Below are 13,433 nucleotides of genomic sequence, written 5' to 3'. Positions count from 1 at the left end.
TTGCCTGCGGGCACACTACTTGGAGTCACTGTGTGTGCGCGTGACGTGGAGTGCAGCTGAGGCTGTACATGTGTATATATTGTATATCGGTTAGTTTAGTTGTTGGGTTTCGTCTTTATTTCCTTTATCGCTTTTATTTAAAGGAATCAATCGAAAAAAAATTACCTGTTTTCCGCGTAAAGTTTATTTTTGGTTACTAAAGTGACACCTGGAAATCGGGGTGTTACATGTGGCGTCGATATCCCTTGGTGTCTTGCTCCTCGGCTCATGGCACAAACTAATATCTAATTATCTTCACTTCTCATTTTCACCCAATTTTCACCTTGTTTCTCACTTCCTCATAAAGCGAAACAGTTTGAGCCATTTGTTGAAAATGGCTTGTGGGTGACTCTTAATGACCTCAATCATACAAACGTCAAATATGGAGATTGAATGAAAATGACCTTGGGATTTCCAAGGCGTTTGGTTGCAGGCTTCACTCCATGTGAACATGATGTTTGGAATCGACACGGCAAAGGGATCAGCTTCATGATCATAGCCTCGATTTCATGTTGCATAAGGTGAGATACCCTCACACCACTCTGTCTTGTGTAGGATATTCTACGCTCGATTTAGGGAGAAACCTAATGTGGTGGGTCATCGTCTGATAAAAATATAGTACATGATACTCAAAGGGGAAAAGTAATGTAAGTCTCGGACACCACTCATCAAGTTCTCTATTTACTTGTGTACAACTTTGCAAGGTAACGTCTATTGTAGAGAGTATTTGAAGAAAGGAACTAAGGAAGAATATCTCTAGCACAAACAGGTCAGATGTCAACTATGTGCAAATCAAAAGGATCATCTATTGAAGATTAGATCGAGAAGTTAGAAAGAAGAAGTAGCAGTTGGAAGTCTATGCCAGCTAGAAGAAGCCAGTAACATTACTTTATTGGGAAAGCTTCACATATCAAGCCATCATTAGTCACATCCGCAGTGAAGGAAGACCAAATGAAAGCTTTACCAAATGAACTGTGCTCTAGTAGAAGACCATGCATGGTGAAGGAAGAAACCTTATAAAAGAAAGCATCCTAGTAAAAGAGTAATTTCATCGTTCATCAAAGAAAATACTCTTAAACTAAAAATGAGTTGTTGAATATGAAAGGAGGAGTCATTGATACATATTCAAAAGTATCGTTAGAAGAACTACCAACGATTATCTCATCTATCTCAGGCATATAAAACAACACCACTTGAAAAATCCAAGTGTGCTTTGCGTGGAAGAATCAGAAGCACGGTGAGAGAATAAAAGGAAAGGATGAACAAATGAAGCATGTGAAGAAAAAGAAGATGTCATGTTGAGTTTCAGACAAGAGAAGAAGTGTTGAGTGTACTAGAGCGTGAGAATACACCATTATGCCAAACTGCATAAAGAAGAACAACACAAGAAGAACCAGAACATCAAGAGGTTTTTGATTGCCATTTATAATGTTCAAGACTTATCAGATAGAAGAGAATCAACAGAGGAGGAAGGCTCAACTCAATCGTCTATCCAATTAGCAAATGAGATAAAAGATATGACAGATTTTATATCAATTATTTGAACTTCATTATACATCTACATTGACCAAAATTATAGAGATTGAGATTGGGAGCAACCCAATGTATATTCAGCTCTATCTTTTAAATACTGTAGAAGGTTGCAAACTAGTAAAGATCAAATGCACTTACACAAAAGTATAAACTGAGCACGCACTTCGTCGTTGGTGAAAAGAAGTTGTCCATAACTCAACTTCGTGAAGAGGCTGGTACAAAGAATACTTGAGGATGATTCATGTCGAAAATTCAACTATTTGAAGAGGTTGGTGCAAAGAATATTAGGCCTAGAAAGGCTTGTACAATAATACCTGGGGAGGAGTCCCTGATAACCAAACCCACTAAGCCTAAAGAGATTTGTACAAGAGTACTCGTTAAGCCTGAAGAGGCTTGTATAAGAATCCTTGGGGAGGAATCCTTGACAGTTAAACTCGTAGGAGAAGTTCTTGATAATACTTGTAGGAGAAGCCCTTAATAATACTTAGTGAATCTTGGTCGCAAACCAAGGACTGAATGTGTAGCCTTTGATTGGATGAACCATGATAAAATGTTGTATGCAAATTACTCTGTCCTTACCTCGGTAAGATCGTGTATAGTGCAAAGCCATAGAGGCAATGCCTTAGGCCCAAAAAGTTGGAATGAATATTTGGTGTGATGTTATGTTTGTTGTTAATTATGATAGTAAGATTCTGCAATCAAAAGATATTCATATACATGATTCTATAAATATTTTAAAAGGTCTTATTACTTATTTTCAAAATTGTGGGGAAAATGGGTTTGCATGACTTTTGATTGCACACAAAAAAATGACCATTAAAATGGATGTGGAGCCAAAATTTTACGAAAATTAAAATTCATAGAATACCCCTTTTTGAAGAAATATTAGTAATGAAATCATACATTCACCTGAAGAATATGTTTCGTGTTGAGTATTTTTTATACATATTAAATCAATCAATTAATTTTATTGAGACATGATTTGAACAATTTTTACAATATGATGCTATTTTTTGTTTTTACTTTGATTCCAAAAACTTTAATGCTTTAGATGTGCATGAATTGAAAAATTATTGTATTAATCTTGAAAAAATTTTAAGGATCAATTAACATTCACATATTGATGGTTTTTATTTATTTTTGAATTGAAAGTACTAAAAGAAGTGTTAATAAAAGAAATTAACACTTCGTTATTGAGTTATATTAAAACTTTAGATTAATTTTTCAAATGTATATATTTCCTATAGAATTACATTGGCAATCCTTGTAACAGTTTCTACTGCTAAAAGAAGTTTTTCAAAATTAAATTTGCTTAAATCTTATTTATGGTTAACAATGTGACAAGATAAATTGAATGAGTTAAATATGTTATCTATTGAAAGCAAAATGTTAGAGTTGCTTGATTATAAAACTCTTATTTATGATTTCGCCACTGAAAAAGCTAGAAAGTTAATATAAAAGATTAATAATTTATACGTTGTATTAAATCTCATTAATATTCTTGATAAAAGAAAGTTATTTTAACAATTTTGCCTTAATTAAACTCAAAATGTCTATTCACGCCTCTCCTCAGCGTCTTGCTCTTATTGTTTATGCACTGTGAGTTATGTAAAAATAATGCAATAATATATATAGAAACATAGGAAAACTACTAAAAATTTGGTGCTCATCAAGGACGAAGAAATTCAGAAGCATCTGGGAAAGGAGGTGGCGATGAAGTAGAAGTTTGGAGGATAAGAATGTATAAAATAACATAAATATGACATGGAAAAAGTATATGTTTAATAAATGACACAGTGTCATGTAAAACAGTGAGGTAAGCATTCAGGTTGCCAAGTCATCACTTAACATCCCAAGTTCCCAACTTTAATAGTTGTTAGCATATAATTAATATAAGACCATTACATTTTCTATAATTGGGTATTTAATATAGTATCAGAGTGTCAATAATTATGCTGTTGAAAGTTTAATCTTAATTACCGCCTCAATTTTTTTAATAAAAAATTTAATTAAAGCAAAAATGATAGGTGAACATGTGCATTGTTCACGTTTTAAGTCCAAAGAGTTCTTACATCAGAGACGTATTAGAATATAATATAAAATTATTTATGTGACCTTCACTCAACTACTTAAGTTGTTGAGATAATTGGTTATTTGATAATGGTAAGGATTAAAATTATATATTTCATTAATGCTGGAGATTAAAATCAATAGAAAGATGTTTTAAAATCAACTGAATCTGAATCTGTTTTTTTCGTCGAAAGAAAAAACAATTCATACTGAAATTATTATCATTAATTTGCATTATCCTGGCTCATAATTGCTATAGAATTCAATATTTCATATAATTCATATGGTGGGTCGGCTACTAAAGGATAGCCTGCATGAATAATGGAAAAAGATGTTTTAGAATTTGCATGAATAATTGAATATAATTTAATTAGTTAGGATACGAGTACACATCAAAACACTACTAAGACTCTTCTAGTCAAATAACTACTTCATCTCAACAGCTAAAGATGTTGGGTAAGAGTCACTTTAATGGTTTTATATTATACTCTAATACGCTTCCTCACGCAACAGTCATATGAGCTTGAAGCGTGGATCAATGCTCAAGCCCACATATCATGTGCTTAATTAAATTTCATTTTTTACATAGAAAGTGAGGGGAGTAAGGATCGAACTCTAGACCTATACCATGTCAAATAACCACTTAATCCGAAAAGCTTAACATATTGGGTAAGAGCACTTTAATGATTTTATATTATACTCTAACAACCCCTACATGTTAATTTTTTCTCTAATTCCCTTCCTAACACTTTAATAGTTGCTCATGATCTAAGGTAGACCAATCATATTTATGATAAATGTGTTAAAATTCTCATAATTTACTTATTTTGATCGGTTATTATTCTTTTGCTTGTTCCTATCAAGTATGTATTACGGGTTGAGTACCATTTTACCTCATATTAATACATGTGGTTGCATATAAAAAAACATTTATAAATAATCATTTTGGTTTTTATCCATTAGGATGAAATTATAAGTAACCCTCATGAGTGATTTAAATAATCTTTTATACATCACATCCATTACTTATATCTATTCTTTTCTTTTTATACTTGAGATGTATGCATTTATCGGATGTCCACCAAACCTTATCTTATTTCAATCTCAATTCTAAACTAGTACATAACATCCTTCCTATGTGTATAATATAATTTAAATACATTCACATTTGGTTACTCTATCATCACATTTGTACCCATGTTTTCTAGTTATCTATAGATGATGATTGAAATTTGAGGTGTCTAACAAATCAATGTTCGAATAAAATTCTACAGATATATATGAAGAAAAAAGTGAAAAATAAGAGATATAGCAGTGAATGTGATTTGAAGAAATATAAAAATGAAAAAAAAGTGTAAATGAAATGAAAGAGAAACTTAATTGCGATGTGATTAGTGAAAGAATCATCATTTCCCCCTATAAAAAGGCAATAAACCTTCAACCCCCTTTGTGCCATAAGCCCATAACCCCAACCCGTCTCAAGGTACCAATACTTCACTTCACCACTCACATACAAATGGGCACTCTCCCTCAGACACAGGAGCAAACCATCCAAGATGCTTGGGACTATAAGGGTCGTCCAGCAGAGAGGTCCAAAACTGGTGGTTGGACTTCAGCCGCCATGATCTTAGGTCTCCTACACCATTCATTACCTTCCCTTCTTCTCTCCCACTCTCCTCTTTTTCATTATTATAACTCTATTATTACATAAATAGAAAGAAAACATGCACCGACAGTGTTATTCAGATTGGCTCTGTTTTCTCTTGTTCTCTGTGATCTATCAGGAATAGAAGGATGCGAAAGGTTAACAACACTCGGCATCGCCGTCAATTTGGTCACATACCTCACCGGTACCATGCATTTGGGCAATGCTTCCTCTGCCAATGTTGTCACCAACTTCATGGGAACCTCTTTCATGCTCTGTCTCTTCGGTGGCTTTCTAGCTGACACTTTTATCGGAAGGTTTGTGATTTTCACCTATCAAATATCACTTTTCATCAAGAGCAAGATTCAACTATGCTCTGTTTTTATTAATTACTATACTTTTCAATACCTTCTTTAACAGATACCTCACTGCAGCCATTTTTGCAACTGTTCAAGCAACGGTAAGACTACTGAAACCTTCTTAACATTTTTATTTCGGTTTCCAAAACTAGTACCTTCATAATCATATCAGTGAAACCTGCTCTGTTATTCATCTCTTGACACAAAACAGGGGTGGTTTTATTTTTCCAGTTCTTCTTTGATTTCTTAGCTGATCTTAATAAATCTTGTATCTTTGATCTTCTGGGGGTGTTTAAACAACAGGGTGTTACAATCTTAACGATATCAACCATAATCCCGAGCCTGCATCCTCCTCGATGCACAGTGGGCACGTCAAAATCTTGCGAGCCTGCAAGCACCACGCAGCTAATGCTTCTCTATTTAGCTCTCTATACAATAGCTCTTGGCACCGGTGGTGTGAAATCGAGTGTCTCAGGATTTGGTTCAGACCAGTTCGATGAAACAGACGAAGGGGAGAAGAAACAGATGGTGAAGTTCTTCAACTGGTTCTTCTTCTTCATAAGCTTAGGGTCTCTTGCTGCGGTGACGATTCTGGTATACATTCAGGATCATTTAGGCAGGGATTGGGGTTATGGGATATGCGCCACGACGATTCTGGTGTTCCTTGTGGTGTTCTTGGCGGGGACGAGGAGGTACCGGTTCAAGAAACTGGCGGGGAGCCCGCTGACTCAGATTGCGGTGGTGTATGTGGCGGCTTGGAGGAAGCGGCGGTTGGAACTGCCGTCTGATCCGTCGTTGCTGTTCAACGTTGATGACATGGAGGATGAGACGCTCAGGAAGAAGAAGCAGATGTTGCCGCATAGCAAGCAGTTCAGGTAAAAATTTCTTACCTTCTGAAACTTATTAAAATGGTAGTGACACAATCCGACATTCTTTTTTTTATATGCTTCATTATTTTTAGATAATTTTTAATCAATTTCAAGTATACTCAGGAGTTTCATACATTTGACTTAAACTTATTATAAACTTTGATATCTTACAATTTAGTGTTTAACATTCAAATAATGGATTAGATTGAAGATTATAAACTTTTAACACCTAAATTTCATTGTGGAAAAATATGATAAGATGGATAAAGAAAGAGAACACATAGAATAACATCATTTTTTTTTTTACTTCGGAAAGTTAAATTGCACCTGCCAGGAATCGATCCCTGACCTCCCCCTACCCAACGTATATGCCCCACAACTCCTACAACTTGAGCTGTCCTACGAGTACACATAGAATAACATCATTGATACTCCTTTTGTTTTTTATATTCAGATAATTACGATTATTAAGCAAACATATAATAAGTCTAATTAATGTATTGATCTTAAAAAATTATTTACAATTTTTTATATTTACTCTTTATTATGGAATTAATATTTTGTTAGTATTTAAAAAAAAAAGCCAATAAACCAAAATTATCAAATTTATTTAGTATATGTCATGGTTTTGGGCAAATTTTCTCTTTTCACAAGTTGTCTTTCTGCAATTAATACTATGTACTTTTTCTTTCGGGGGTTTTCATTCAAGACAAATATATAAGTATATAGTTGAAATTAAATAATACCATTGATCTCCTTTTTCTTTTACACAAAAAGGTTCTCTCTGATTCCGTAAGCAGATTCGATGATTCTTATTTGATGCATGTTTGGTGGTGCTTAAGACATGAATGTGGATGCACATTAGAAAACAAGCTAAATAGTGAGCTTTTGGGGTAGGAGGATGTGGATTGTGGACCCATTAGGAAGCATACAAATTTCCTAACAAATTATTGCGTCCGGTTCATTGAACTTATATTTTGTTTCTCTTTGATCTTTCTGGATTTGCCTAGTACTCTAGAGTTAATTAGCTTATGGTCATATTTATTTAATTTCCACATATTTTTTCTTTCGTCCATTTTTTATCACATAATTTATCATGCATATTTCTTATTTTTCACTTTTCTTTTTTCACTTCTGATTTCTTTAAGTGCGAGTGAAAATTGAGTGGGATGAAAGATATTATTGGTAGCTTATAGGATAAAATAAACTAGACTAAAATCCTACTTTTGTCAATATTTGCATATTATCCACCAATTTTATTATATATAAATATTCTTTACAATCTTTTAAGTCTAAAATATCCTTTTTTGGTCCTTCTAATATTTTATAAGTAACGATTACAAATGAGTGGAAGAATAAAACATAAGTATTTTATACTTCAAGAATTTAATTAATAAAATTTATTTTTATAATATTAAATTGATTAAAATGGATAACTCAAAGACTAAAATATTATTTTATTCAATAAATTGTTGCAATTATTGATGGTTGATATTTCAATAACACTATTACTATACATAAAAAGTATGTAACTAAAATTAGAATTTCAATTAACAATTGCAATGACTTATTTTAACCTTAATTACTCACTAATTTAAGAGGAGTCAATTTCTTTTTCTTTTCTTTTTATTTAATAGAAAATTTATTTATAATTATATTAAATATTTTCCTTTTACTTAAATAGAATTTTTTTCTTTTAGTTGCTTTTTTGGTTAATGGGAGGAGGGAGGGGGTTATCTTTTAGTTGCTATTTCTCCTACTTATACATTATTTTTCGATTAGATCAATAAAATAATAAAAAAACCATGTCTGCAAAAAAATAAGAATAAAAAAAACCATGTGATTTGATTCCAGTTTTAGGATAAGATACCTTAAAACCTTTGAATAAAAAACTTAAGAAAATGTCATTTGAATGGGCAGAAACACAAGTAGTTGAGAGTCGGAAGACTCGGAACAAGTGAGGGAATGAGGACTAGATAAGGTAAACAGTTCAATGATGGGATTGCCACCAACCTAACCGAGAGAACCTATCTTTGAGGGTGGTGGCTCACCTTGTTCAATCAATAATCAGGGGAAGTCAATTTTTTAAAAAGAAAAATCACCGATTAGGTGCTGAATTAATATCGACCTTGTATTGATTTTTCATGTAAAAATGCTATCACTAAGTCTAGCACTTTCTTTTATGTGAAGTCCACTAAAAACCTTTCAAAAAAAAAGTCCGCTAAAAATATAAATTTCATTTTTAATTTAGTATAACATACATAAATTTTAACCAGTAGAAAATATTAAAATGAAAACATTAAACTGAGAAAGTGTTGAAAATAAAATGTTAGAAAATGTGGAGTATTAATATGAAGTCGGTCATGAAATGATAACTACTTAACTAGAGTTGTTTACGGCTCACTGGTCTGCCATGTTCCCCACGAGCTCAAAATAGATGTCTTGATTTGCAGAGTGTCATGCATGTTTCCTTTTTAAGTGGTCTATGATTGATAAATCGATGTCAAGTGTATTGGGTGTGTGTCATTTTCTGCTTTCTAAAAATCTTCCCCTCCTTTTTTGTTTTTAAAAGTTATTATTTCCTTCACTTGTGACTAGTAGATGACAGTTTATGATGTTCAAGCAATAGGACAAAAAATCAGGTTCCATTTCTTGATGGGATGAAGGGGGGAGTAAAGTAAAGTGCCTTTTTCTTATAAGGATCTCGTGGATTGTTAGCCATGTCTTATAGTTCCTTTTTTGTTTTGGTGCTGGTTTTTAGACATATCACGGGTGTCACCGCCTTCCATTCAATTCATTTTTCTCCTTTAACGCGGTTGGTTTCAAGTTTTGTAGACACCCACTTTCCCCAAATATGAAATGTAGACAAGAAACACAATGCACATCTCACATTACATCACATTTATTTTTGTATCTATTATTTGTCATCGCATCACATCACACCATATCTAACTTACCTTTTCCATCCTTTTTTAATAAATAATGAAAATATTAAAATTTAATAGGTCTAATTTTACATTAAAAAATAGATAATAAATTGAGGATTATCTTCTCACTTATAAACACTTTTATAGTTATATTTTTAGCGAATGTAAATGTAGGACTTAAGAATGTCTTTAATAACTAATCAATATAACCCATGAAAGCTCTACATTAGTCTGTTAAAACACATAGGAATTAGGATCCCATGCATATATAGATATAGAATCACGAGAGATCATGGAGAGACACAGCTAGCAATGGCATGGCTACAGATGTTCACGCCTCGTTAGTTGTCCTTCATCAAATTAGCACTTTTCTCTCTTATCTCCTTGTCTCTTTCATACAGCTACCAGCTCTGTCAAGAACATGGTTTCGTGGTTTGTGCTACATCTACTCCCAACAATATCACCCGTGATATTCTGAATCTGATTGATCTCTTACATGATTGATCAAACCCCTGTTTATTTTAAGAAAAGCTTCTTAAGCTTTAGTATCCGATACATGCAAATAAATACAAGATTTCTGTCAAAACTAATAAAATACACTTTTTCTAGCTAGCTAGCTACCAAAACCTTATCAAGTGAATGTTTGAATGTTTTTTATAATTGATTTTAAATTCAATAATGTTAAGGAAACTTTGTGTGAATAGTTTATATGTGTTAAAACTGATTATGGGAAAAAAGAATGAAAATTATGCTTTTTGACATTTCAACATCAATAATAAAATGAGAAACTATCTGCTTAACTTTTTTTAATAATTGATTATAACTTTAGAATTAACTGTAGAAATACTGAAGCATCTTCTCCCCTGATCATTGACTCCGTTGTTAGAATCAAACTGTAAATTAAATAATTACATCCAAACTTTTTCATTTTTGGGTGGTCATTGCTTTCAACAATTAACTAATTGTACATTTTGTTGAATTTTGTTGGGGCAGATTCTTGGACAAAGCAGCAATAAAGGATCCAAAAACAGACGGCGAAATCAGAGGGGAGAGGAAGTGGTATCTATCAACCTTAACAGATGTGGAAGAAGTGAAACTGATCCAAAGAATGCTTCCCATATGGGCCACCACCATCATGTTCTGGACAGTATACGCCCAAATGACAACCTTCTCCGTCGCACAAGCCACCACCCTCGACCGCCACATTGGAAAATCATTCAAGATCCCAGCGGCATCCCTAACCTTATTCTTCGTCGGAAGCATCCTCCTAACTGTTCCCGTCTACGACCGCATCATCGTCCCCATCACGAAAAGACTCCTCAAGAACCCCCAAGGGCTGACCCCGTTGCAGCGCATCGGGGTCGGATTAGTTTTCTCAATCTTCGCCATGGTGGCAGCAGCATTGACCGAAATCAAGCGCCTACACGTGGCGCATGCGCATGGTTTGGTGGGACAGCCAGACTTAGTGCTTCCTATGAGCGTGTTCTGGCTGGTCCCACAATTCTTCTTTGTGGGGTCAGGAGAGGCGTTCACTTACATAGGACAGTTGGACTTCTTCCTAAGGGAATGTCCCAAAGGGATGAAAACCATGAGCACTGGTTTGTTTCTAAGCACACTCTCGTTGGGGTTTTTCTTTAGTTCCATGTTGGTGACACTGGTGCACAAGATGACGGGGCACCGCCAGGGTTGGCTTGCGGATAACCTTAATCAAGGGAAGCTTGATGATTTCTATTGGCTCTTGGCGGTTCTGAGTGGTGTGAATTTGGTGGTGTTTTTGTTTTGTGCTAAGTGGTATGTGTACAAGGACAAAAGGCTTGCTCAGGAGGGCATAGAGTTGGAGGATCAAGACACTGCTGGCCATGCATAGTTTTTTTCTTTCTCAGTAGTGAACTGTAACAAAATTGAATAATGTATCTTCTAGTTTTCAAATAATATTAAATAGTTTTTATGAAGAATATATTGTTACTAATTTAGTCCCGAAAAATCGATCATAAAATTTCGTTGAATTTAAGGATTTAATGTAAAAAATATAAAATGCTTGAAAAATTGATAATAAGAATATTTACGAATTTGTTTATCTTGTAATGTATTCGGTATGCACATCAATTTAGTAACCGTGTTTACATTTACCACCTGAACAAACTTTGGACATTAGACAACTCTGTTAATATTTACTTATTTGGATTATGGTTTATTCACATCTCTCTTTTCTCTCATTTTATTTTCACTCTCTCTCTCTCTCTTATATTTTTAGAGTTTTACTCTATTGAAAGTTTTAAAGATTTGGTTTTGTGTGAGTGTTTCCAACCAAGTTGTTGTCTTGAGTTTAGACTCTTTAATCTTGAAAGCTTACTATCCTTAAAGTTAAGACCTTGAGACTTATCCTTGCCCTAGAGCCTTGTTGGTGCTAGAAACCTTGTGTATTTTTAGATGTGGCTAAGACTATGTATATGGATGTATGAGACTATTGATTAAATGTGTGATCGTTGTGAAGGAGCAGAACACCTTGTTGATTTCGTTACAAGGAGCTAAAGCAAGGAAGGAAAGCGTTCGAGGTAAGGGCTCTTCGGGTCTTGGACTTTAGCGTGCAAAATTGTTTGTAGGGATTACATGAAACTTGTATGGTTGATGATGAACATGTTAAGACCATGAAAGACTACTGGAAATTAAATGAGTTTAGTATGATGCATGAACTTTATAATTATGTTTGGAAACTAAAAGGTTAAGACTTAGGTTAGAAATGAAGTGAAAAGTGTTAGAAATCAGGTTTTTGGGGACTCTAACGGAACCCAGCGCTAGGGTTGGGCGCTTGAGCACCGGGGAAGGTGACAACCCCTAACCCCAAGGCGCTCGAGCGCTATAGTTGGGCGCTTGAGCACTAATTTCAGCTCAGCCATGTACCTCAGGGCGCTTGAGCGCTCGATGCCAGGTTTCGGGGCCTTGTTTGGGTGACTTGGGTCCTTTTGGGGCACCTTTTGTAATGTGTTAAGGTACCTTTGTATATGGTTTGAATCCTTGAATATTATGCTTGAAAACTTGTGAGCTAATTAAGAATGCATGTTATACATGAAAACTTGTTGAGAACATGATGAATGATAACATGCCTAAATGCCTTGATGATTCAGGACATGAATACGTGTTCAACATGTTATGAGGAACCCTAGGATATCTATGATGATAATATGCCCTAATTTATATTCACATGATTCTTGATGAAGTATACTTTGATATTTATCGAATGATATGCGATGTATGGACGATGTTGATCGAATGAGATCGAAAGTGGAACCTAAGATGGTTGGGCTACCGTAGTGACAGATAACTGGTGACAGCTATGAGTTGGTGACCCTGATCACTCATGTTAAGGTGTGGTGAAGTCAACGTCTAACGACAAAAGACTATAACTACGTTGTGTGACTAATCTTGAAGCATAGCATTGCATAGACCGAGAGTACTGCTGGAATGGGTACTGTGAGACGATTACTAATGATTGTTGGAATGGATCATTAGATAAGTGGCATGTGACTGTTGGAATGAGTCTTTGTCCCGCCCGCCTGGTATGGGTTGGCGTTTTTCAGGATCATGGTGAAACTGCATTGAGCATATTGCATACGGTAACAAGATAGAGACCACGTAGGTTCCCATGAACGTCGTCGACGTTAGAGCATTGGTTGAGCCCTATGAACTATGCAGTGTTGAGTATTCTGTGTTGTTGAAGATTCTCTAAGTGTTGGCAGCATTTTGTCTAAGTTGAGTGCTGTGCTTAATGGTGTGACAAACAACATTGTCTGTGTCTGTTGTGCAACCTCATGTCCGGAGCATCTGGTAGGACATTGTGGTTAAGGTTGCTGGAAGTGTTTACGTGGTTCACGTTTTGATTGTAATTGTGAAGATTCGTCGGTGTTGTACTCAGTCTCATTAGCTGGACGTATCTTCTGTGTTGATTGGAATTAACCTATTCAGGGAATAGGGTTAATTAGTGTAGACCAAT

General features: G+C 34.7%; 1 protein-coding gene across 1 annotated transcript; it reads left to right on the top strand.

The window, feature by feature from the left end:
• Positions 1-5,080: 5,080 nt before the first annotated feature.
• LOC130711610 (protein NRT1/ PTR FAMILY 6.3-like) lies at positions 5,081-11,397 on the top strand. The gene is made up of 5 exons (XM_057561300.1): positions 5,081-5,273; positions 5,427-5,604; positions 5,708-5,747; positions 5,950-6,521; positions 10,436-11,397. The coding sequence occupies exons 1-5, from the start codon at positions 5,159-5,161 to the stop codon at positions 11,307-11,309; spliced, it is 1,779 nt and encodes a 592-aa protein (XP_057417283.1). The 5' UTR covers positions 5,081-5,158; the 3' UTR covers positions 11,310-11,397.
• Positions 11,398-13,433: the final 2,036 nt, after the last annotated feature.

Source organism: Lotus japonicus, chromosome 4 (genome assembly GCF_012489685.1).
Source record: "Lotus japonicus ecotype B-129 chromosome 4, LjGifu_v1.2".
In the NCBI taxonomy this organism is placed as follows: domain Eukaryota; kingdom Viridiplantae; phylum Streptophyta; class Magnoliopsida; order Fabales; family Fabaceae; genus Lotus; species Lotus japonicus.
Note: the sequence above shows the minus strand (reverse complement) of the source record. Positions and strands in the feature narration are given on the sequence as shown.